This window comes from Canis lupus, chromosome 23, assembly GCF_048164855.1.
Source record: "Canis lupus baileyi chromosome 23, mCanLup2.hap1, whole genome shotgun sequence".
Lineage (NCBI taxonomy): Eukaryota > Metazoa > Chordata > Mammalia > Carnivora > Canidae > Canis > Canis lupus.
The window spans coordinates 50,939,019-50,966,403 of record NC_132860.1 but is presented as its reverse complement, the minus strand read 5'-3'; the positions used below and the strand labels follow the sequence as shown (position 1 = coordinate 50,966,403).

At 37.6% G+C, this 27,385-nt stretch overlaps 1 protein-coding gene across 9 annotated transcripts in view; it reads right to left on the bottom strand.

Moving 5' to 3' along the window:
• Positions 1-27,385, bottom strand: part of ARHGAP42 (Rho GTPase activating protein 42) — a 287,751-nt gene that overhangs the window by 217,784 nt on the left and 42,582 nt on the right. For all 9 annotated transcript variants that reach the window (XM_072795140.1, XM_072795141.1, XM_072795142.1 and 6 more), the window contains exon 2: positions 5,488-5,583. In XM_072795140.1, coding sequence (XP_072651241.1) covers positions 5,488-5,583 — 96 coding nt within the window. The remainder of the gene's footprint in view (positions 1-5,487; positions 5,584-27,385) is intronic.

Below are 27,385 nucleotides of genomic sequence, written 5' to 3'. Positions count from 1 at the left end.
AAGCAGTTTGTAATCAATCTGTACCCTCCCTCACCAATTTCTAAGCTCCAAGTGTCCAGCTACTGAACTCCTGACTTACTCCTAACTAAAGATCTTTACTCAGTTCAAAAACTAAAGAAATATAAGTAGGTAATTAGAGCAGCTGTGAGAAGTTAATTTGGATGGATTCAATAGGCTGCTTCCCACTAGGCTAGCACTACAATTGACAGATAAAATGGAGCTGTGGAAAGTTCACATGCAGTTCATTTATCCCTGTAAGAAGGGAGGAGAAAAGACCTCTTGATGCTTTTGAATGGAAAGGAAGGTGCTAAAGGGAAAGCACAAGAATGCTGTCCTGTTTGGGACTTCAATTCTGGAAACAACTGACCTGTTCTCTGAGCCAGAGAAATTCCACATTGGGTCACAGGCAACTAATTATATTTTGCTTCCTTCCAAGTCAGCAATGTTTCACTAGCGCTAAAACAAACAAACTAAAGAACCCCAAATGCACAAGTCCAAAAGGATGGGAGAAGAAGGGGACAGATGAAGAGTAGGACTGATTTACAGGCCAGTCACATGCCTACCCACCTATAAAACAATCAGAACAGCTTCCACAAATTAGGTAATTTACTGATATGGAAACAGAATCTTTTCCTTACATTGCTCAAAATCTGTTTTTCACCCTATTCCACCATAAGCACATTAAAAGTAGGCATCTTACTCATCTTCCTACCACCTCCCTACTCATTCCTACCACAGCTCATATACAAAAAGCAAATGTCTTGATTTTACACGTTCTCATTGACATTACTTGCTTATAAAAGATGAGTTTTTGTATGTCATCATTTCTAATGGTTCCATCATTGGTAAGTCTCAAAACCACTCTGGCTGAGAATGTTGCGGCTGTTACTCAATGCTAAGAGCCACAGCTGTCTCTACTTCATTCCTCTTTGGTTAAATCAGAGGAATAAAGAGGCTGAAACTGGGGCTTCCACAAGCTATTTTAAACAAAGTTGGAACTACGTATCTTCCCATGTAGAATTAAAACTGATGATAAAAATAAATAAGACTGATGAAGGAGGGTAAGGATAGTTCCTTGCCCATGCACTCCAGCCCTACACAACAGTCTCAGGGATATATTCCTAGGTCACTATCCTTGCAACAGCAGCTTGCAATGTACTCATAATTCTTCCATGTTAGAAATGGTTATAGTCTTCTCTTTATGTTATATTTTCAAATGTTTAGAATGCACTTGAGGACTCAGTACAAGGATAAAACTTGTCGGATGGAGAGGATATACCTATTTTTTACTTTTGTTTCAAAAATAATATTTTAGACTACTTTTTGCTCTAGGTTAGGTTCCAAATAAAGTATTAATGTTTAAATCAGATTCCCAGTAATAGGAGATACAGAAGTCTCCTGATCTAAAAGCATCAAGGACCATTACATCTATACTTACATAGCATTCATCTTTTGCTCCTCTTTGATCTAACTCCTTAAAGCCCCCAAAGCACCAGAATTTAATCTAGTATTCATTGTCTACAATAAACCACCTCCTGATCAAGTCACAGCTTTCAAATCTAACCTACAAGAGCCACAACAGGATCCATTTAAACCACAGTGGAAAGAGACTAGAGACCAATGCTGAAGATCGAATTCACCACAACCTGGGGAAATCACCTAACATCTGCCTGAAAGGCTGCAGAGCGTAAATTTAAAAACCCTGCCTCTTCAGTTACATGTGACTTCAAGAAGGTATTTTAAGTAAGTTTAAAGGAGATTAAGAGAAATACGCAGAAATATGTTTATTATACTTTTTAACAAGATCAACTAGAATCTGGGGCACCTGGGTGGCTCAGTGGTTGAGCATCTGCCTTTGGCTCAGGCTCGTGATCCGGGGGTCCTCTGATCAAGTCCTGAATCAGGCTCCCCGCAGGGAGTCTGCCTCTCCTTCTGCCTGTGTCTCTGCCTCTCTCTGGAGAGATTCTCAACTAGAATCAACCTGAATGTTCCATGGATTTTATTTCTTTAGTTTATGTATTTACACTGACGAAACATTTTAAAGTTATGAAATTATTAAAAAATCCAAAGTATTTGCCATAATCCTCTTTAAAAGAAAACAAATTATACATATTTTTATTAAATATACATACAAATATACATTACAAATTATATACATATATAATGATTAGAAAAATAAACACATAAGTGAAAAAATTAAAATTTATAAGAAAACTATGTCATTTATTCAACAATTTAACTGAGGGTCTATCATGAGTCAGGCCCTAGGTTAGGTGCTAAAGCTAAAGTGGTTTTAAAAAAGAAAAGATAGGGGCACCTGGTTGGCTCAGTGGTTGAGCATCTGCCTTTGGCTCAGGTCGTGATCCCAGAGTCCTGGGATCAAGTCCCATATTGGGCTCAACCTGCTTCTCCCTCTGCCTCTCTCTCTCTCTCTGTCTCTCATGAATAAATAAATAAAAATATTTTTTAAAAAAGAAAGACAAGACAGGGATGCCTGAGTAGCTCAGTTGGTTAAGTGACTGACTCTACATTTAGGTTCAGGTCATGATCACAGGGTCCTGGGATTAAGCCCTACAACAGACTCTCTGCTGAGCAGGGAGCCTGCTTCCCCCTCTCTTTCTGCCTGCCTCTCTGCCTACTTGTGCGGTCTCTCCCTCTGTGTCAAATAAATAAATAAAATCTTAAAAAAAAAAAAAAAAAGATTCTCTTCTCCCTCTCCTGCCCTCCCCCACTCTATTGCAATCTCTCTAAAAAAAAAAAAAATTTTTTTTTTAAAGATTTTATTTATTCATGAGAGACACAGAGAGAGAGGCAGAGACACAGGCTGAGGGAGAAGCAGGCTCCATGCAGGGAGCACGACGTGGGACTCGATCCCGGATCTCCAGGATCACACCCTGGGCTGCAGACGGCGCTAATCCGCTGCGCCACTGGGGCTGCCCTCTAAAACAAAATTTAAAAATAAAATTCAAAAAATCTGGCCTCTGCCTTCTTGGAGTTATGATTACAATTACATTACTAAGTAAAAATAAATGCTATTATATAAGTACTTAGTTTTATTTTTTCTAAATAATAATGCTTATATATTAGTACTTTAGTAATATAATCAAAGCTTTTTTGCCAGGTGTGTGTTTCAAAGTCTAGGTTGGGGACTAGACATTTATGACACAAATGTCAAGAAGTGGCACACAAAGATGACAACTATTGTTCCAAGTGCCAGTGGTGTGTGATCGCTGAAGGTGCCCTTTCTCATTCACCCTGTAAAGAGAAAAAAGTAATGCTGTTGAGGCCCATGTGGCAGTCCTCATCCTACATGGCTCAGCTACTTTTCATCACAATACTGAAGGTGGAGGAGTCTTTTTTTTTTTTTTAAAGAACTTCTTTTTTTTTTTTTTAATTTTTATTTATTTATGATAGTCACAGAGAGAGAGAGAGAGAGAGAGGCAGAGACACAGGCAGAGGGAGAAGCAGGCTCCACGCACCGGGAGCCCGACGTGGGATTCGATCCTGGGTCTCCAGGATCACGCCCTGGGCCAAAGGCAGGCGCCAAACCGCTGCGCCACCCAGGGATCCCCTCATTTTTTATTTCAATAGACCAGCTACTTCTACCTCCCCCTGAGTAACTAACACTCCTAAAGGAGCAACCAATAAAGTGACCACCTGGTACATGGCCTCTGAAAGACTGCCACCTTGGCCATACTGATATATGCATAATGCAAATCCCATCTGCAAGGAGAGCTTGTCTAAGAACTCTGAATTCTACCAGTTATTTATCCAGAAGGAACTTTTTTTTTTAAAGATTTTATTTACTTATTCATAGAGGCACAGAGAGAGAATGAGAAGCAGAGACACAGGCAGAAGGAGAAGCAGGCTCCATGCAGAGAGCCTGATGTGGGACTCGATCCAGGGTCTCCAGGATCACGCCCTGGGCTGCAGGCGGTGCTAAACCGCTGCGCCACCGGGGCTGCCCAGAAGGGACTTTTGTCAATGTGAGCAAGCTAAAGCCACACAATGAATCAAAGTCAGCTTATTTCCTCCTGAGAGCCGTTTTTGGTGGGGATAACAATGCCCTTTCCTTTCACAGCTAGGTTTGGGCTTGCTACTTAGGGTTTCAAAAATAAACCATACTGTTTAGGAATACATATATAACTGATAAAACCATATAAGAAAAAGAAATGTGATTGTGGAGGGGCATGTCTAGGATTACAAGTCCTTACTACTCAAAGTGTGGTCCATGGACCAGGAGTGTCATATCTCCTTCAAGTCTGTCTGAAATGCAGAATCACACACTCCACCTGAGACCTTCTGTATCAGAATCTGCATTTCATAAGATCTCCAGCTGTTTCATATACACATTAAACTTTGAGGGTCACTGTTCTTTTTTTTTTTTTTTAAGATGTTATTTATTTATTCATGAGAGACACACAGAGAGGCAGAGACATAGGCAGAGGGAGAAGCAGCCTCCATGCAGGGAGCCTGATGCAGGACTCAATCCCAGGACCCCGGGATCACAACCTGAGCCGAAGGCAAGACACAACCACTCAGCCATCCAGGGGCCCAAGGGTCACTGTTCTAAACACTTGTAATATTCTATTTTTATATCTGGAAGAGGAGCACACTTAGTATCATCCTCACAAATGTACATATTCTTTAGTCTTTGATTATGTGACATGTAGCTAACTCAGTCTACAAATGGACCCACTGTCAAAAACCTATTAATAGTGATTGTTAAAATGTAACCTTCAAACAGTAAAAATTCAGATACAGATAAAACTCCAGGGAATCACATAACCTGACTTCTTCATTTCATGGGAAATAAAACCGTCTGAATCAGGAGGGTCAATTTTTCCCTTATAAACAAATACTCATGTTAAGAGAGAAATCAGTATTAAACTTTTTAAAATTAAAATAATTCTTAAAACCAGTACCTTGTATTTAATAGTAGATGCCCAATATATCTTTGAATGAATGATTCACTTTGAGGCAGAGACAAAGATTGTTGTCTACCTCTTTTCAAAGGACTGAGCTAAATTATAGGATGATAAATAAGTAATTTCCTTATGGAAAAAAATACAACTTCGATTTTTAGACAATTTATAATACTGTCCTCTACAATAACCAAAAATTGCCCTTAAACTTTTATCAAATCAGAATATTTTACATGTTTAGCATTTAGGTATATGAATCTGTTTGGTTTCTCTTTTTTTAACTTTTTTTATTTTTATTTTTTAAAGATTTTATTTATTTATTTATTCATGAGAGACACAGAGAGAAAGGCAGAGACACAGGCAGAGGGAGAAGTAGGCTCCATGCAGGGAGCCCAATGTGAGGACTCGATCCCAGCATTTCAGGATTATGCCCTGGTCGGAAGGCAGATGCTCAACCACTGAGCCACCCAGGCGTCCCAGAATCTGTTAGGTTTCAAAGAAATCAGTATCTGAAGTAGGACTTTTAAAATTATTTAGAATATTAAAGAACAACAGTACTCACCAATACTAATTTCATCATCTGTTTCAGCATCACCAATACATTCAAACTGGAAATCTTGCAGTGACTGGGAAAATTTCTGTACGGCCATAGACAGATCTGTAATTAAAAAGTCAAAACAAACAAACAAACAAACCATAAGTTGAAAGTATCATGGAATACAAGAGCTTCCATACATGTTATTGTCTGACTTCAGTTTTAATATTATATTTACCATATTTTATATGGTAATATACCATATATTTTAAAATACTAGCTTGACAAATTTAAGCAGTTTTTAAGAGACTGCTAAAGAAATATTTTAGGAATTGGATCTGCTCTGCCCACAGGGAATTTGCCCCTTATTTTTGGTGTTAGTTGTGTACTATCTGAAGCCAATTCCCAAATTCTTTATCAAAGAACTACCATTCACTCCCTATAAATGGAGCATTTATTTAAAAAAAAAAAAAAGAACAAACGAACAAAAGAAAGCCAGCCAGCCACTAAGTTTGCCAATGGAGCAGGGAGAAAGGGAGGAGAAAGCAGCCAATCTTTGATAAGGAAGAGTCACCAATGTACAGACTACAGAGCAGGTGAGGAATGTGTTTTGATCCCTTAATGTGAAAGGCCACCTAAAAGGGTGTTTACAAATAACCTTGTGATTTATAGGGGACCTCAAGCTAAATATATTCTTCAATTCAGGCTTCAGTCTGAAAAAAGTCCAGAGTATGACTAAATCCAGAAGAATTCTTTATTCCTGGAGAGAATAAAGAAAAACCCATAATATAATGAGAAGTAAAGCCCAGGGATGCATCCTAACAGAGTGATTAAGAATGTACTCTGGAGCCAGTCTGCCTAGGTGGAAACCCAAGTCCCACCAAGTACTTGCTACCTGACCTTGGGCAAATTATTTAACTCCTCTGGGCCATTGTTTCCTCATCTGTGAAGGGAGAATAACAATTGCATAACCACCTCACACCAGTTGCTTTAAGGATTGAGTAAATTAATATTTGAAAAGAGTTTGGAACCAAGCCTGGCACTTAATAAACACTGTATAAGTTTTTTAAGGAAAATTTTAAATCAGTCTGACGGTGCAGCATAATAGAGGCTTTAAAGAACCCACCTCTCATAACTACTCTGATCATCCACACCAACTTTTCCACAGAAATCTGTGCCAGTAGGAAAACATAGTTTTCTGGAATTCACCCTATACTTCATTTAGTGGTGTCTCCCAGGGGTTCAAGTCCAATATCTGAACTCTTATATTGAATTCAGGCAAGAGAACCTAACAGAAGACTTTCTCCTTAACCAAAGGTTATCCAGGCTCTGAACCTTTATCTTGACTAGGCCTCTACTTTGGCTCCAGTCGTCACTGGCTCTACAAAATCCAGTATTTTTTTTTTTTTAAGATTTTTTATTTATTTATTCATGAGAGACACACACAGAGAGAGAGAGAGAGAGAGAGAGAGAGGCAGAAACACAGGCAGAGGGAGAAGCAGGCTCCATGCAGGGAGCCCGATGTGGGACTCGATCCCGGGTCTCGAGGATCACACCCCAGACTGAAGGCGGCACTAAACTGCTGAGCCACCCGGGCTGCCCACAAAATCCAGTTTTAGCAAGAATTTTGCCAAGTCAGTTTAGAGAGAATTCCCCACTCTGAACATGGGATCAAAATCTTCATCCTCTACCTTTTTCCTTGGCCTGCCTTCACCAAGAGTCCCCCTTCCTTTGGTGTCTCCTACCAGTAATTTTTCATACCAATCCAGTATCCCCTAACACAATCCCAAGCCTGCTCCTTAGCTATAAATCACTACTTGTTCTTTTTAAATTCAGAGTTGAGTATGATCTCTCTCCCCTATTGTGATAATCTTGACACCTTTGGCAATCTTGAATAAAGTACTCCTTAACATTTAACTAGTGTATTGCTTCTCGGCCTTTTGGCTAAGATCAAGTGTAACATTTTAACTGGGATCAGAATAATTTTCTCTTTACAAGAACAGTTGAGGTCCTATGCCTAGACACAGAACCTCCTGTGGTAACCTACCATTCAGGAAACCCCAGCACTCATCCAAAAAAGTAAGTACTCAAGAATGAATAGGTCTTCAAACATTAAGGTCACTTTTTTGTGTCGCTGTGACCCAAAGAACTCACCAATACCCTGAACAAAGACAATTCTGAAGACGACAGGCCTCAAGCTTCAGACAGACTTAAAAAAAAAAAATCAAATTACACACACAAGACAGATTTTTTTGAAAAAAGAAATTATTCTCTGGAAAGATGATGCTACTCATAGATTATACCTTTTCCCACAAGACGGCTAAAACTTTTGTCCAGCTGCACATTCTACTTGAGAAGTACTTTCAATTTACTTTCTATCACCTTAAGAATGGCTCTGCATTGGGCTTTCAGAAAGATAAAGAGAGGCTTCTTAATGAATTATTAGTCAATGAGAAAACAAAGGCTACATTAGAACTAGACTTCACCAATTACCTTTGAGCTCTTAGACAATCATCCATCCTTCCCCCAAACTATTTTTCTTATCTTTACAACAGAGAATTAACATTGATCTCACAGGTTGTTCTAAGGACTAAACGAACGAAGTATGTGCCTGGTACATACTAGGCAATTCAATAAATGGTGTCAATTATTATCATTCAAGTCCAACTCATAAAGGTGGGAAAGTTGACTGGCCTTCCAGAGAGAAGGACACTGTACCAAAGTGTGCATTTACCTGACAGTGCACAGCTCTGCTAAGGGCAGAGAAATCATGACACCTATTCAAATGTTATAAGAAGAAAAAGAAAGTAGACTCTTGGGATAATTTTAAGCCAAGCTGTTTATGGGTACTTTCCCTGAGATGGAAATTAATGTCCCTTTGTTTTTCTATGTATTATATAAATGTTTACGGTAAAATGGATTCGAAATCAGTGATGCAATTCCTACAGAAGTTGAGATGGGGAATAGTGTATATGGATGAATCAGCGTGCTGATTAAGAATTCTGTAAGAGGGGCAGCCCGGGTGGCTCAGCAGTTTAGTGCCGCCTTTAGCCCAGGGTGTGATCCTGGAGACCCGGGATCGAGTCCCACATCGGGCTCCCTGCATGGAGCCTGCTTCTCCCTCTGCCTGTGTCTCTGCCTCTCTCCCTCTGTGTCTCTCATGAATAAATAAATAAAATCTTAAAAAAAAAAAAAAAAGAATTCTGTAAGAGATTTTCATCCTTCTCTCCCCTCCTCACCACTGGTTCCTCAGAGTTTCCCTTCAAACAAACAATGAGCCATCCCTGGCAGCTTTGTCCTAGCGAGCTGACACAATATCCCATAATTGACCATTTCTTTCTAAAAGATACTTTGCTCCTTGATTAAAAGAAAGGTAAGCTCAGCAGTTGAGCACCTGCCTTTGGCTCAGGGCATGATCCTGGAGTCCCGGGATGGAGTCCCACATCGGGCTCCCTGCATGGAGCCTGCTTCTCCCTCTGCCTGTGTCTCTGCTTCTCTCTCTGTGTCTCTCACGAATAAACAAATAAAATCTTAAAGAAAAAAAAAAGGTAAGCTGTTTTTTCCTTTTGCAGACATCACAGTGGATGCACTATAACAAATTCCTGTTCCCAGACAAGACCACAGAAGCCCACTTTATAAGCTATTCTTGTCAAGATAGCCAAGTAATTGAGAATGTGAGTTCTAGTGGCAGAGTACCTGGGTTAACTTCTGGCCTCTACCAATCAGTAACACGACTGTGGACAAGTTCCTTAACTTCTCTGTACCTCAGGATCATCATCTGTTAAGTGGAACAGAACCTGTCTCTCAGCGTTACTCTGAGAAGTAAATGAATTAAATATAAACGAAGATCTTAGAACAGTGTTCTGGCACACAGCTTAAAACGTGTTGGCTATTTCCATTTTAACCATCTTAGAAAAGAAAAAAAAAAAATCAGGAATGAAGGTGGCAGCTGTTAGACCTTAGATAACCTTGGAAAATGCCCAAGAAAACCATCTGTTGATGGCAGTTTCAAGTTCTCTCTTGGTGTACTGCAATCAGGCCATGACAAAGACAACCTGATTATTCAGTATTTCTGTGTAAGAGATAAGTGTCTATTTCAACCCTGGAATGAACAATGTAGGAATGATCTCTCCCTGGTCCTTTCAGAGGCATAAGGAGACAGGATTACAATTTAAAAACTTGGTTCTCAAGTAATTCAGATGATAATTCCAAAACTAAAGAGACATTGGCAATATGACTTATTTTTAACTTCAAGTGTCTGGGTTCTTGACTTTCCTTTTATTTGTTCTCATTTTCTAAAAACGAAAGTAATTTGGTCAAAATATCAGGTCAAAAATATTATCAAGGTAAAAAACTTAGGATTTTTCTGCCAATAATATTGATCAACTTTCAAAATGAGGAATCCGTTCACTCTCTTTATCTGGGCTCCATCTCCCTCTGAACTAGAAAGCACAACACCTTTAACTGACTTGAAACCACATGAAACACACTATTTCCTAATTGTCTAAAGTTTCTCAACGATGGACAGATGCATGGTACCGAAATACTGGTTCTAAAATCTTTAAATAAAACTGATTCACATCTGATTATATAGAATTTAAAACCTAATTTTTAGGGGATCCCTGGGTGGCGCAGCGGTTTGGCGCCTGCCTTTGGCCCAGGGCGCGATCCTGGAGACCCGGGATCGAATCCCACGTCGGGCTCCCGGTGCATGGAGCCTGCTTCTCCCTCTGCCTGTGTCTCTGCCTCTCTCTCTCTCTCCTCTGTGACTATCATGAATAAATGAATAAAATCTTTAAAAATAAATAAATAAATAAATAAATAAATAAGACCTAATTTTTAAAATTCTATTGTTGAATTTTAAAGTATCAAAATGTGTAATGATAAATATCTACATTTTCTCTTACATACAAAAAGAAAAGTCAAGCATATAAAATACAGCAAGCGGAGAGTTCTAGTTTAGGCAAGGCTGTCTCTTTCTCCCTATTTCTACCCAACTATTAGATCAGAGTCACCTGGCCACATTCTAAGGTGAAGGCAGAGGAATAACATTTACTAGCAAGCGAGGTTGTACACAGTAAAGACGGCACAAGTACCACCTGTACCACATCTTTTCCTTTTTTATTTTTTTTGCCTAACCTGCAAGTTAAGCAAGGATATCTTCTCATATATTCACATTACGTTGAAAGAAATTACACTGGGCTTTAATTAGTCAGCAATGTTTTTATATCAAAGAGTTAACCTGTAGCACCCATGATTAGATGATCCTAAAGAAACACTAAAACTTCATTTCATTAGAGAAATAAAACATGCTTAGTAAATAATTGTAATTCTTCTTATACATTAAGAGCTACCTTTTACCTTAGAAGTGACAATGGAATTATTTTTATAATGTTAGGTATGGAAATGAGCTATATTTATGTCAGAGCAAGTACAACTAGACAGTCCACTGGTACAAGAAACCCAGTTGCTCTGAGATTGAAGACTCACAGGAGCAATATATCCAGATATATATGCTGTATATATGCTGTATCTTCACACTACCACGCAGAAGCCAGAGAGTACAAAGCAATGGAAATACAAAAGTAAGATGATATATATATATATATATATATATCTCCTTGCCTGCAAAAGGGCACAGTCCAGTAGGAGCATCAGACATGTAAATAAATCCTATCATAGGCCAATTGATAAAGTCCCCTGCAGAGGTTAATAACGCCATCCCTCAGGTAGTATTTACCATGTGCCCAATACTTTTCCAAACACTTAACATAAATTAAACCATTAATTCTTACAACAGCCACACAAAGCAGGTATCATCACTACCATTTTACAGATGGGAGAAACCAAGCACAGGTAAGTTAAGTGACGTTCCCAAGTTCATACAAGCTAGTAAATAACAGAGCCAGATTTTCAACCCAGGGAGCCTAGCTCCAGAATCCCCACTTCATCACACTGCCATGCTGTTCTGCACATACAGGTAGCAAATAAGAAGGCACAATCAATTCTGCTTGAGTGCATGGGGGAAGGCTTCTCAGAATAATCAATGAAAACAGAGACTTAAGAGACACAACAACATACCAAGAATGATCAAGGTAACAAAATGTACAGAATCTTCCAAAATGCATTTTCTACCTATATATCCAACCTCACCTATCAAGACTCACACCAAGCTGGCGTACTGGTTATTACTAGAAACAAACATCCAGTCTCTTTGCCTCTTTTTATGTTGTTATTCCTATTTCTAGAGATAATACTCTTCTCCATGGTCTCTTTCAATATATCTCTCAAGCCCCCATTTCCTCCAAAAAGCCCTTCCTGATCCCTTCCAATTTGGTATTATCTCCTCTTTTACACTTTCCACTATATGTTGTGACTCACTTGCTGTGCTTTCTCTATTTTACCTTTACTCTGTTATCCATAAACCTAGTCTATCAATTCTATTTTATTTTATTTCTTTAATATTTTATTTATTTATTTACAAGAGACACACACACAGAGAGAGGCAGAGACATGAGCAGAGGGAGAAGCAGGCTCCCTGCAGGGAGCCCGATGTGGGACTCTATCCCGAGACTCCAGGATCACGCCCTGAGCCGAAGGCAGATGCTCAACCGTTGAGCCACCCAGGTGCCCCAATCCACCCTATTTTAAATAGTGTAATAAAGGTAGGAAGTTTTACCATCTGTGAATACTATACAAGTATCCAGCACCATATTTTATATACAAGAGCTCAATTTTTGAAAGCATAAATTTCTGTAAGGCAAGTAAATACTCCAACTTTCCAGGTACCTTTCATCTTCTCTTCGTCCCACTCCTGTAATCCCCTAATGTGGATTTTTCAACCACTGGTAAAACATGAGTTGTCAATTCTCCAAAAAAAAAAACAATAAATAATAAAATGTTTTACTAATTACAAGCAAGAAGTTTCAATATACAATCACAATAGTGATAGCAATAGTGTTGATGTTTTACTATTTCAAAGTTCTTACATATTTTTTCCTCATCTTCACACAAAGCTATGAGGGCTGATGCTCTGAAAATTTAAGTAATAACTTAATTTGCCCAAAGTCCAAGAGGTAAACACCCTTCTGGACAGGTCTTCTCCCCAAATTTGAAGTTCTTTCTGCTGCATCCATAGCTAATCCCCAATGACTAACAAGCATTATAATTAGGGAGGGGTATGCCTTTAACAACATCTCACTAATCCCTTACCAGCTATATAAATTCTAAGATAGTAAGTCTCCATGTATTGAACTATTTATTAGGGCTAGCTATGCTTATTAGCATGGAATAACCTACATTAGATGGTCGTTATGAGGGCAGCCTGGGTGGCTCAGAGGTTTAGCGCCACCTTCAGCCCAGGGCCTGATCCTGGACACCTGGGATCAAGTCCCACGTCAGGCTCCCTGCATGGAGCCTGCTTCTCCCTCTGCCTGTGTCTCTGCCTCTCTCTCTCTTTCTCTGTGTTTCATGAATAAATAAATGAAATCTTTTTTTTAAAAGATGGTCATTATGAAACACCATGTAGAAGCCAAAGGAAATGCACATATTCTTATACATTCTAATGCTACGAAGTAACTGGATAATATTCTAGGAGCTTCTTGACAGTAGGTATCTATTCTTCATCTCATAGTGCCCTTAGTGCCCAATAGATAGCAGACACAAATAAGACCAGAGGGACCAGAAAGACAGAAATGTACACCAATGTATTAATATAAGAATTCACTGTACGGGTGCCTGGTTGGTTCTATTGGTTAAACATCAGATTCTTGATTTCAGCTCAGGTCATGATCTTAGTTCAAGTCATGATCTCAGGGTTGTAGGGTTGTGAGATTAAGCCCCGCATTGGACTCCACACTGGACGAGGGGCCTGCTTAAGATTCTCTCTTCTTCTCCCTCTCCTCTTGCCCCTATCCCTTCCTCCATTCTTGAAAAAAAGAAAAAAAGAGAAAGAAAGATAGATAGAAGAATCCACTATAGATCTATTACTAAAAAGCTTGTGGTACTGGGAACACACAAGGATAACTGGAAGCATCAATTTACGAAAAATCATACCGAACATTATACAGCAGAATGTGTCAAAGTATTATCAAATAAGCCTGGGTTTTTAACAATGGTGTTATGTTTTTAGCCTTCTCTCAGAGAACTACAAATGTCAGACTGCTAGATGGAAAAAAGTCAGAGTAAAAGAACACTAAGTATGGGAAAGTATTATAAAAACACAAGAAGTTGTTAATAAAAATCACTTCTATGGCCCTTATTTGAAAAAGTTTTAAAATGCCCACTTTGTTATTTTCCGGTTTACATTAATGGGTAGAAAATGCTGGTTGTCCAATATTAACAATTAGAGAAAATTCTTCATACAGAGGCCCAGGACAAAGCTTAGTACTAGTAATTGCTCAATAAACGTATGTTGAGCTAAAGTGAAATTGAGTGACTTGCAGTAATGGGATCAAGGGTCTTTCCTTGTAGGCCTTGAGAAATGCTGCCAAGTAGCCGTAGCCATGTTCACAGGCGGTCACTGGAAGCAAAAATCACCAAAGGGCAATGGGGCACTGATGCTGTTCTCCATCCCTCTGGAAATGCAAAAAGAACAGACTACTCTAGGCCACTAAATTAACTTGCTATGTTTGAGGATGGAACAACATTGTTTTGGCACTGTAAAGTTTGGCACTGTAAAGCTGGCCTTTAGATGGCCCATTCGTCTCTATACCAGATGTGTATTCAGGGTATTACTTCTGCATCCTATTTTCGATACATGTACTCTTGTGGCAGGCAGTGTAAGTCAAACATCTGTTTTCAGCAATAAACTAGTCTTATGTGATAAATAATAATAATAATAATAATAATAATAATAATAATAAAGTCTTATGTGATGAATGTGCTCAGATCTGGGGAGAAGTCCTTCATCAGAATCAATCATCCTTTCATGTCATGAATTAAGTGTGTACAAGAGTCTAACAGACATGGTCGCCAACCCAACAACCTCCACCTACTACAATATGTCTTATAGCAAGCACTTAGCCTCTCTGAATCTCCGGTTCCACATGCACAAAAAAAAAAAGATACTAAACCCTTGCAAGACTGTCATGAATATTACATGAAACTGGCTTAGCACAGCGTCTGGTACAGAACAGGACAAACTTGAAATACTGGTTCTCAACAAATGCTAACTATTAAACCACTATTAAGATGGCAAAGGCAGAATATGAAATATTTTCATTAAAAGCACAACATATTTAGTCTGTGAACTAAATTACTATCTTCAGGACAGCTTCACTGAAAATAAATAGTGGTGCTAGCCTCTAAAACCAAACAGTTTGTAATCCCATAAATGATATGTGTCTGGCAAGTAGTTCTCAGTTTCCAACCTAAAAATAAACAGGAACCAACAGTTGGGAAAATTTTATCCACAGTTTCAATAAAGCTACAAATTCCATAAAAATTAAAAAATGAAAACCCACAAACACTTCACTGCTGCTAGAACTGAAGTTAAAAATAGAAAGTTCAAAGGATGAAGTAAACTATCCATTTTTCTACCCTGGGGAAAAAGGCTTGAAGAAGGAAGAGTAAGGAGACAATGGCACCCTGCGGTTTCTCAGGACTCTCTTCCTCAGTAAGCACTCCTTTCCTGCCTCTGAGTTTCCTCCTCCTCCGGATCTTTCCTTCAGGAGGGTTTGTCTTTACCTCAATACTTGTTATCTTTTAAAAAGTGCTGTATATTTACATACAGGCAACTCCTACATGATGATATTAAGTCTGAATGCTGGACTTGCAAGCAAAATTGAATAAAATATCCCTCTTGCCTTTTTTGATTTAAGTAAGAAACCCTGAATTACCTAACATAGAGAACCTTGGAGCTTTCCTAAGCTTCCCAGCAACACACGGCGGGCTGGCACATCTTCCTGGGCTTCCTGGTCTACTTTCCCACCCGTGACCTCTCCCTAGTCCAACCACTCATTTCCCACTACTTGCCAGGCATCTACAACTTACAGTCTTATCAACAGACGCAGTAATAGGAAGTATTTTATTGTTCTACCCTCACTTTCAAGCCCACTTTTCTTTTGACTACCTGAAGTATCTATCTGCCTAAGGTAATGACTCAGGAAGAGTCACCATAGCAACCAGTTACTAACTCTTAAAACTTCCTTTTTCAATCAGCCCCTTCTTGGTATCATATACTAAACACATTTGTGGTTAAATTATCTTTGGACTAGTTAAATTTCCTTCTTAAAGCACTACACTAAGTTGCTGTCTACTACACAAGTCAAGCGTATCATCTTTCCTTTAGGTTTTTCAAGCCATCTTTTTCCTCAAACTTCTTTGCATCCTCCATACACCTGGTGAACAAACAACTCTAAACTTGCACTCTCTCAACATTGATGAAGTCATTCCCCATGTTGAAAACACCCCTTTGCTTTCTGTTAGGACCTTCAAATATCTTCAATAAAGAAGTACTCACAGCTGCACTGTGAAGCTTCATCATACCTCCAAAGAGCAGCTGGCTACACTTGATGCAGCACATAGCTTCCCAGAGATCTTCTGAAGCACCTTTAATACCTGCCCCTATAGATTAATCTAAAAGCCACCCTAAATAATCCAACCGGAGCAACACATCTGCTCTCTTACAGATACCAAATACTGACATACCTGACAGTAGTATGTTAAGAGTTCACCAAACCCATGGATAATTTTAGTGAATCTAACTGGTGCTACAACTTTTATTAGAAAATTGGGGAGATGCAAGTTCAATAGTTTTATCCTGTTTCAGATTTTTTTTAAAAAAGCACATATTGTGAGTAAAGCAAGAGTCATATGACTTGACTTATATCTTCTTACTTCCATCAAACCAACCAGTTTCGGCCATGTCCTCAGACTGATAGTGTACTGTGCTTCCTCTAACAGAAAATTTTGAGAAGTGCTACATTACGGCAATACACCTCTACTGACATACCCTACAATTTTTCATTCTATTATTACACATATTTGTGTCTAAGGTCCATAACCCTCACCAAAGAGTAAGCCCATGGAGGGTAGTGTTTATTGCATCCAGTAGAGGGTCTTGAAAATAGGAAGCTTGTCATAAACCAATAGAATGCGAGAAATCACAGTATTTATGGAAAAGCAAACTAAGGCTTTTCCAGGACTGGTGAAAATCAATTCCAGATAAGAACTGACTTAGTCACAGACTTGCCTCTAGCTATAAAAGGGACTAAGAGGAATTGAGAAAAACCAGAGTCCCAGCAAAACAACATACCTAATTATCTGGACATCAAATCAATTACATGAGGTCTGAGGAGCCACAGAGCTAGAAGTTTCTTTCATTTAAGATCTTTTGGCAAGCTGGGCAAAAAGCAAAGCAGTGGAAGCTGACAAAAGCAGTCCAGATATTTTAGGTATTAATCTAAAATTTCATTCACCATTGCCTTAGAAGAAATCCAACTCTAATCAAGCTTGATGAGAAGAACATTCAGTCAAAAAAAAAAAAAATTAGGAGTTCTACAAACTTAAATCATTAGAGAGAAAGCTGGTGCAGACTTTTTCCTGTATCATCTTCTAATACAAAGAAGTCCAATTAAAAAAATCAATACCAAGGATTCTGATGTTGGGAAATCCACTAGTTAAACACTCAGTCTTGCTTTGTGGAGAGGTGTGAACTTAAGCTCTTCAAGTTTCAATTTACCTATCAGTAAAATGAGGATAATGAAATACCCACTTCATAGGATTGTTATAATAACCAAATGAAATTATGCATGTAAAGGGCTTGGCATAGCACACAGTATGAGCTTGATAATAGTAGTTATAGTTATGATAGGTAATTTTTCAGGAGGAAACCACGGACTAGACTAACACATTACGCTTGGCTCTTGATTACTAAATCTACCTTAAGCTCACCTCTCAGGATTTCAGATAACTCACTATTATATGATGGCAGCAAACTTAATGTAGCCAAAGTATCTGCCAACCAAGGAAACACTAATGTGACAACAACAAATCACATTATAATCATGTTATAATCAAATTGTCTCTATCCCAAAAGATGAATTTACCATTTACTTACGTGCATTTTTCCCATCAGCCACTTAGCACCATATACATCAGTAAAAGTTATAAGAACACTCATATTCCCTCAATGACAGATGATTAAAATGTCAAAGTATTGTCTCAGTGGTTAACAGATTTCTGCACATTCCAGCATTCCTTGAAACATTCCTAAACTGAATAATGAAATCTGTTTAACCAAGCAAAGAAATAAGCAAATGTACATGAACCTTCTAAAAATTTTTAAGCACAATTCAAAAAGAGTAACAAGTTAGAATGTGTGCATAGCTTAAATCAGTAGCTAACTATGTTTGTGACAGCACATTTGGGTTTTTCAGTACTGTATTTTTTATTGATTTTCTTTGGCCAAACAAAAGTGTACAGTATCATGTAATATCATGGCTATACATAAACAACATGGTTATTGGAAGAGATTCTTTTCATATAGCTACATGACTAATATCCTCTTAAATATTGGAAGTATTTGATTATGAATAGTAATTGAAAGGCAAATACACCAGCCTCAGTCTTAGACTACATGTGGAAGTATGCTGGCATGATGCTTTGCTCCTCCAAAAACAAACAGAAAAGAACAATTCTGTAAAAGAGGGTGGAGTTTGGGCTGCCACAGAATGAAAGACACAAAGATCATTATTCTCTGTGCACATGTTTTTGTAAGTTGCTTACAAAACACTTGTTATCCTACACGTTTACAGACCATTTTTCGGCTGTCCTACCCCATTTTGAAACACCAGAGCAGTTTTTTTTTTCAGACTATTTCAAGAAAACTACATTTTACATCATAGATCCCACGATGCACCTTTACAACTGCTGGTGTACTGTGTATTCACATGGCATGGTCATTTTAAAAAATGCCTAAGTGGCTTTGAAGAACATATACACCATATTTAAACTACTGTTCTATTTTCATGTGATTGATTACACTCATCAGAAAGCATAAAGATGAATCTCAAATCTTTTATTTCAAAAGAAAACTCATTCACATAAATGCCATGCTGTTTGAATTGCCAACATGCATACACATAATGAGCCACACGGTTAGCAACTGCCTGGTGTGATTCCAAAGACCTAAGACTTATTTAGCAATCAGAACTGAGGAATTCCAACTGTGTCAACTTGTGCAACTACATCTGGGTTTATAGCTTCCCACACTCTGTCTCTAATTCTTTCATTGCTGCAAATAAAAGGGACTTCTCATACAAATGACACACATAATTTATGCCAGGTTTCTATTAGGCAGCACATAGCCAGTCTGTGATTACATCATTCAATTCAAAAACTTAAATATATATGTGGTTTTCAGCTCCTTTGACCTGATTATTTTTGTCTTCTTACTTCAAAACTTACCAATATTGTTTCCTCAAACATGTACTAAAATTTTAAAGTCATTTTCATATAGCACAGTCCATAAGATCCTAAGATGCTAAACTGTTAAAAAAAAAGAAGAGCCTAAAAAAAGAGGCTAAATTAGAAGCCCCTCCCCCAATTTTAGATATATTAAAGTATAAAAACTACAACTTTGATTCCATGAGTCACCATGTATCTTTATATTTTATACTTTGCTCAGTCATATTGAACAATACCATCTTTCAGAGCATTTGAACTGTTAGATGAAGAAAAGGCATTATCCTTAATCTTAAAAAGCTAATAACCTAAGAAAATAAATAGCACACAAGGCACTACACTACTTCAATTGCCTTCCCCTATCTCTAAACACGATGGAAACCTATGAAAAGTCTGTTATAGATGTATTCAATCTGTGTTGTCCCTAACTGCTATGAGAGGGGGGAAATAAATCCATTCTCTCTAGCTTTACTTCTCATTCCTTGCTCATTTAAAGAGCCTGAAGCTTTCATGCCACCCAGTTCCTTGGGCTTGTTTCTGGCAGAGACTCCGAGTCTCATGTAAGAGCTGAAGGCGCTACCAGCAGCTGTGTGTGAGCCACCTGACATTTCTAGAAATACTGAAACAGTGGGATTGCAAGCCATATTTTAACGAGGGCTCTTTGGGTAACAAGATAATCAGGTACTGTAGTCTCTCTATTTTCAGGATGAAAATTCTTAAAAGTTATACAACTATGAAAAGAAATTTTGTATTACTGTTTGTTCCACATGCTCCCTGACCACAATTTTTGGAATATAGAAAATTCTCTATAACTTAAGATTCAAATTCAGTTCCAACGCTGTGCAGCATAGGGAGCCAGATCATTAAGATTCAAGGTCAGCACCTTTTAGAATAAGTGAAGTTTGTGCACTTGTTGCCAAGGTCTGTGGTAGGGGTGGGGCAGGGGTAAGTACTGTCTTCAGCTAATTACTGTAGTAACTTAAATGACATCAGAACAGTGAAGGGTATATACAGACTACTCTGAGAGTCCCTGGAAATCATGGCTGTGACTGACTAACATCTCTGCTATCATAGCAGCATCACAAAAAATTACAATGAGTATCAGGCTAACTTATCATCTAAATAACTAGATTTCAATGAAGTTAAATTTTATCTTTAGTCACATCCCCCCAAACCAAGGTAATAAACAGTATTGACCAAGTAGAAGTCCTTGGGGTTTTCGCTCTATTGAGTAGTAAACCTGATATATAATCAGCATATCATTTACATGTAAATGAGTTGTTAAAGGGCTTAAAAAATATTTTCTCTAAATATCTTATTATCCTGCAAACAACCCTTGAGCTATGGGTTTACACCATCTGTGGAGAAATCCTTTGCTTAAGCAAGAGTAAAGTTTAACCCTGAATCACTTGCAAATGCAATAAATCCTAAAATAGTTACGTATACACTGAAGAATTTTTTTACACATAATGTTATGATTCAAGAGATGAAAAAGTTTTTTTTTTTAAGATTTTATTTATTTATTCATGAGAGACACAGAGAGAGGCAGAGACACAGGCAGAGGGAGAAGCAGGCTCCATGCAGGGAGCCTGATGTGGGACTCGATCCGGGGACTCTGGGATCACACCCTGGGCCAAAGGCAGGAGCTAAACCGCTGAGCCACCCAGGTGTCCCCAAGAGATGAAAAAGTTAACAAAGTAGTTTTTTATCAAAACTTTCCCATATAAGGTTCATTTAATTAATCAAAAGGTATTATTAACTCCTTTATCTATGCAATTTCTACATCTTGAAGATTTCCTATCACTTTGGTAAGTTAAGAACCAGAGTGAATTTAAAATGTCAGACATTTTAAAAGACACTGAACACGGAACTTCTTTAACCACAAACAGATCTGAGGAATGTTTGTTAACTTATCAAACCAACTAAATTTAGAATCACCTCCAGATTATTCAAAGGTAGTACAAGATGAGTAATAGTATACCAACTAGTTCAAAAGCACTAAAGTGAGACATTACTGAAAAACAAACGTTTTCCCGTGAAGAAGAAATTGGTACATTAATTACCTATACATAGCCTCAGTCCTTACTCCCGCCAGTTCTTCACATGTGACCTTCCCCGTGAGGCCTTCCCTGACCACCATTCTAAAGCACAGCAGCCCCTAAAGAACTGGCGCACATACACACACTCTTAGACATAACCGCTCAGGGTTTATTTTCCTCAGGAGCATTTACTACCATCTGATCTATGACATAATGTAGTCATTAATTTGTCTCCTCCAACTATAGTTTCAAGGAAAGTACACATTTTTGCCTATTTTGTTCACTGTTTAACAAACAGATCTGGACCTGATATATAAAAAGCACTTAGTTTTGCATAAACAGATGAATGGGCTAAAAGAATATACTAAGATCCTTTAATAACAGCCTTCTTAAAACAGGATATGTATATCCTTATAGTGGAGTAACACAGGATAAGCACTATACTTTTTTATTATTGTTTTTTATTAAAACAAAAATGTTATAGAATATTATGGAATAAAGTAAATGAACAATACTTAAATTTTGCCTTTGTGATAGGCAGGATGGAATTAATACTTTGATTAGTTATATAAGGAAAGAGGCAGAGGTGTTTAGAATTGGGTATATGTTTTCTCTCCTTTCATTTTAGTAATAATGTTGTAGGAATGTATGGAAAGTAATATGCTGAAACTAAAACATCACCAACAGAAATGATAATATCTTTTAATAGCCCTGAAAAGAAATGATTCCCAATTTTGTATTCTACTGTTAAGCAATTTTCATTAGAGTGAACATGAATCAAGTAATCTAAGACTTAATTCTTCACAGTTGAGTTCCCACAAGTATGGAATTGGAACTAAACCAGGGAGAAAAGAGCTAGTGAAGAATCGACATAAAGATAGACAGGGTCTCCACTGGGAAGACTACGGATGGAGCTACAGAGTATGATGCTGAGTGAAATCAGTCACAGAAAGACAAATACACCATATGATGTCACTCATATGTGTAATTTAATGAACAAAACAAATGAATAAAGCAGGAAAAAAGAAAAAGACAAAGACAAATCAAGAAACAGACTCTGAATTAAAGAGAACTGATGGCTCCAGAATGGAGGTGGGTGGACAACTGGATGACATAGGTGATGGGGATGAAGGAGTATACCTGTTCTGATGAGCACTGCATGATGTACAGAAGTGTTGAATCACTATAGCATACACCTGAGACTAGTAAAAGCTGTATGCTTTAAAAAAAAAAAAAAAAAAGACAGACATGGCCTGAATTCAAAGTTCCTTAAAGTACCAGTTGGTTTCTGAGATGAAATATGTCTATCCTCAATAGAGTGCACCTTTTTTAAAATCAAAATTAGCATTTGTTATGGGAAAGATCTTTTATTTAGTTCTTTCTTTCCCCCACTAATAATCTTAAACATGTCTGATTTCTAGTTTCAATCCAAATTGATAAAGAGTTCTTTAATGTTCCCCCACAATCTACCAGTGCCCTTGTTCACAGTGACTAGTAAAGACCTATATTTATACATATAGATCTAATTACTGTGGTTAATGTACCAGGAATCTTACCGATTGGGTGAGAAAATTTTTCACTGTCCCAAATTGACCCTTTGGAATTTCACTTATACCCATTTTATCATGTGGTTTTAAGTAGTTCTAAAGGCAATTAAATCAAAACTTCAGAATTAAAATGCTCACCTAACATAAACATTTGTGCCTCATGGGACTTCAAAATATGCAGACTTTGAAAAAACAAAACAAAAAAATATGCAGACTTTGGATTATCACATGTAACCGGACAGAAAGTCTGAAGCAAAGTGTTGCAGGCCCCATTCTACTGGCACTAATTTACTGTAAGCATGAGTAGGAGCTAATCTAGGGAAAGAAATTTACCTATAGTTTTGTTCAGAATAGCTGCCCTTTGCTTTTTGTTTCCTGAAGACATCACTAAGATTTCCTCTAAAGGTTTTTTTTTAATCCAGAAAAACAAAAACAAAAAAAGAAAAATAGAATATTAGAAGTGCCAGGTTAAAGCAGAGCACCTACGGATTTCTCTGTAAGCCTGGGCAACCAGAACAGCACACTGCAGTCACTGGAGCAAATGCAAAATGATGCTTGCTCTAAACTTAGTTAAGAACAACACAACAATTTTCAGATTAAAATAAGTACTTCACACACTAAATTACTTCAACAAAATTAATCTCTACTTTCACAATGGAACACCATGGGTAAAAAGTCTTCCCACAGAGAAATCTGCTTTCTAGGCAGCATAACAGTAACATGAGTCCTCTTACACTTTCATTAGGCTTGAAGCAGTTAACTTGTGTGCCATAATTCAAATTCTAAGTAACTGAAACTGGACAAGGCAACTCAAGCCTTCAAGGCTTTTCAGTCTAGGCCAGGGCCTGCAGAGAGAGTCACATAAAGGTCAGTTACATGGTGGACATGCCCTGACAGGAAACAGTCTGCAAGTGGAGTTCCCTTTATCCCACACACTCAACCTTCACATGTCACTGCTTTGAAGAGGCATCACAGCACAGTATATAGGAACAAGGCTCCTTCTACCCTCTCTCATAATGTGTACTCTGCAAAGTGGCCTTGTAGTCTGTCAAATAAATCTGTCTGCTTTTCCACCCAAGTCCATCATCGGATTGGAACGAACCTCCTTGCTCCAAGAATAATTATGCTTCAGCTTGTGTCTCCTTAAGACAGCGAAAACAAAGTATAGCCACAAGTGTCCCCTTTATTCTACATATATATGTATTTAAATCATCCAGCGTCACTCAACCCTGTGTCAAACTACAGCAGTTGAGGACTGTGGTAGGCTGATGATGCTGGACTACAGCACCTACTAACACTTTACCTGACCAACTCTATCTTATGGTTTCTGGTCCCAGCCTTCTTCACGTTCAGGAACCAGTCCATAGAAAACTTTGCCTTCTATGCATTCTTCCTCTCCATTCTCTTACCCTTGGAACATAAAACTCCTAGATAGTGTTCTCAGTTTGAACAATATTATCAAACAGGAAAGAATAATGCTTTGGTATCAGACAGGTTAAAATCCTAGCTCCATAACTGAGAGCCTTTTGTTACCTTGAATAAATTACTTAACCTCTTCTTTCAGTCTCATTTTCTAAACATAAAAAAAAAAAAAAAAAAATACTACTGCTTAGTTCAGTGTTGGTGGGAAGATCAGAGAAATTCAGAGCCCTAGAATTTATTAAATAAATAGCTTTCTTTCTTTTCTATTCCAGAGGAAGAATTCAGTGCATCATATAAGAATTAGGGGATAGAGTATAACCTCATCTTTAAAAAACTTATATGCACAATAAAAGTTAGAGGACAAGAGAATCTAAAGTATTTTAGCATTTTAGATTTCCCTGTCAGCAGGAAAAATTCTAGAAATTGCATAAAAAAGTATGGATGGACATATTCACACACACACACTTTTAGTGACTCTGAAATTAGAGAAAAACAAACATATGCTAATCATCTTTTAGCTTGCAGCACAACACCAACTAACTGAGTCTTTAAAAAATTTTTTTTCTATATACATGCAATATACCACACACAAAATCTTCTCAGATATTCACTGTGTTAGGTAAAAACCTCCACCACTAGTGTTTTAAAAAGCTGCAGCTGGACAAAGGTCAGATGGCACGAAGTAGTTTTGTATGTGTTGGGGGTGGGGTGTGTCAGGAATGAATGTGGTTATCAAAGCATTTCCAAGTAGAGAACCCTTGGAACAACATTAGAGTGAGGGTCATGGGAAAAGAACTTCTGCTCACCCCACTTCCTGGCAGCATTTTCAGTACACAAGCCATAAGCAACTCATGTTTACAAAAAGGAACAAGGAAGAGGGAGCTTATTAGATGATGAGGGGCAGGAAGACATATACAAATTATGTATTGCTTACATTTTTAAAACTTATTTAAAAACTCTAGAAATAGTTTAAAAGATAGCATATTTCAAAGTAATCTATATTGCTGTAATGAATTGTTAGCTTAGCATATTTTTATTAAAGTCAATCACACAAATGAAACTCAATTAAAACAATTATGGTACATCTACTTTATCCTCGGGAGAAAAAAGGCAAGTTGAAGTTATTTTTCAGCGTCACAGAAAAAAATATTTCTCAGGAGTTCAAATTTTCAAATCTAGAGTTAAAACAATTAAAACAAGATAGTTTAAGAATTTGGTGAATTTATCATGGACTTGATGTAAAATCTAAGAGCATTATATGTACCAAACAGGTTCCTCATTTTTCTGATCACTCTGTTAAAATTCACAGACGAGACATAACCAGTTTGTTCCCTATAGTTAGGAGTCTGAAAAAAAAAAAAAAAAAGAGTCTGTTTTCTGGTTTGCTGCCCCGACCCCCATCTCTTTTTTTTTTTTCTTACGAACTACCTTTTGAAAAAAACGCTCTAAGATAATCAACCTAAGAGGAAGAAAGAAAAAAAAAACGCCATTCGCAAATCTATGCATTAACTATTCTGTGTTTCTTTGTCTTAATCCTGGTATTCTGGAAAATTATAAGCACCTTTCAAAAAGATGTCAAACAAGGCTGGGCTTAACAGCTTAAGTTCTGAAGTACATGCTTTCTTTTTAACTATGGATTTATCAGTGAGAGTGGCCTTCTAACTGCCTCTATGCTTGAGTGTTATTAAACAGTCAGACAAAATATGGAAAACTGACCTTAGCTTGGAATGCAATGGGCATAATTTACCCGGTGCTGCTTCTTAAATAAAAAGAAAACATTCAAACTTGAAAAGTAGTAACAGATTTCCACATATTCCACTTTATTTGTAGCATAACATTTCTACTTTTACCTATCTTTAAGGATTACTAATTAGGAATAGCAGTAATTCTACAATATACTTTATCACTTTATATAGGGTAATAAATTGTGAGCTTCGCACGCATCATTCTCACTGATAAAAATCATAGTCTCCTTACATAAAAACCGACCCTGAAAAGCAATGTTCTGATTACAAGATGACAAAAGAAATATATCCACTGGAAGGACTGAGTTACCTTTGTTTTAAGTCAAATAAATAAATAAAATCTTTAAAAAAGGATGTTTGTCCTGTCTCTTTTTCCTTTTCTGACATAAGAAAATGTCATTTATATATGCCAAATTGATATAATACTTTTATTGAGAAGTGTCTAATTGCTTAGCTGATTATAACAATAAAACAATAAACAATAAAAGAGGATCAAGATCCTCTTAGAGAAATTTCCCTGCGTTCTCCAGATTTAAGTGTCTATAAATCACTCTAGTCCCCACAAAGGTGCTACCAGGGAGTGTGTCTGTTTTTATATGAATCAAGCGAGAGAGAAAGAAAAGAGTCTTCAGAGAAAAAAAGACCACACACACATATATACCAATGCACGCACAAAGACATTTTCCCCAGCTGCAACCCTGTCTCTACAATCTAGTTCCAGTTTATCACATTTGCTAAGAGGTAACTCCACTAACTTAACCATTAGATACCAGACATTATCTATGTGCCCAGAGCCCCAGGATTTCTCAACCCAGCTTTATTCCAGGAAAGCAACTCACGGGGATTTCCACCAACTCTTCTCTCTCACCAGTGCCATCCTCAAGTGATAATCAGGAAGCCTCTGGCACAGATCCACAAGGAATTATAAATGGGGAAGATGAAAAAACTCACAGTACTCCACAAAATGGTAAGGAGTTCTCTTTATTCCTCCAAACCCTAATTAATTGAGGATTCAGAGTTCAAAACAAAACAAACAAACAAAAAAACCAAAAACCAAAAAACACCTGAAGTTACTAGAGTATGTCATCTTCTCCTACTCCTACTATATAGATAACTCCCAGTACTAACAGGCCATGACTAAAAATATATGTCCCAGTTCTGAAAACAAACCTTTGTACTGTTTTCCTTTACTTTCATTTCTGAAGGCTTTATGTATGGCCTTTCCACATAATCTATATAAATGAGGACAGTCCACTCAGCATAGGAAACTCTTCAATGACATAAGAGAAATACTGTCGTATCACTTCCCTTTACCCATTCTTTTAACTTTACCTAGTGCTTTCATCTTTCTGACTCCTAAAAGCCCTCTGAAAGACTGGAATTCATGAAGCTTACTCCCCTAATAAGCAATGAAAGAGAAAATGATGTAAAATGACTTTGCTAGGAGAGTCATTTTTGGCATTTCCTTCTCCCAAGTTTAGCAAGCCTCCTAAGAAAGATGCCAGAGACAAAAAGGGGGATTCCACTCACAAAGAGAGCCCAAAGTAGGAGGAGTCGGAATTCCTTTGCTCTGGCACTGGCTTAGCACCGAATCACAACATATCAACAAAAAGGAACCATAAAAAATACTTGTAAGAGAAAGTCAGAGTAAGATGGGAAATTAGAGATCGTTTTGTCAGATCTTACTCCTTGAAGTGAGAATATGAAGGCTGAAGGGTCAGGAATAAAGTTTCACATCCAGCGACTTCTTTTAAGCTACTTCTCA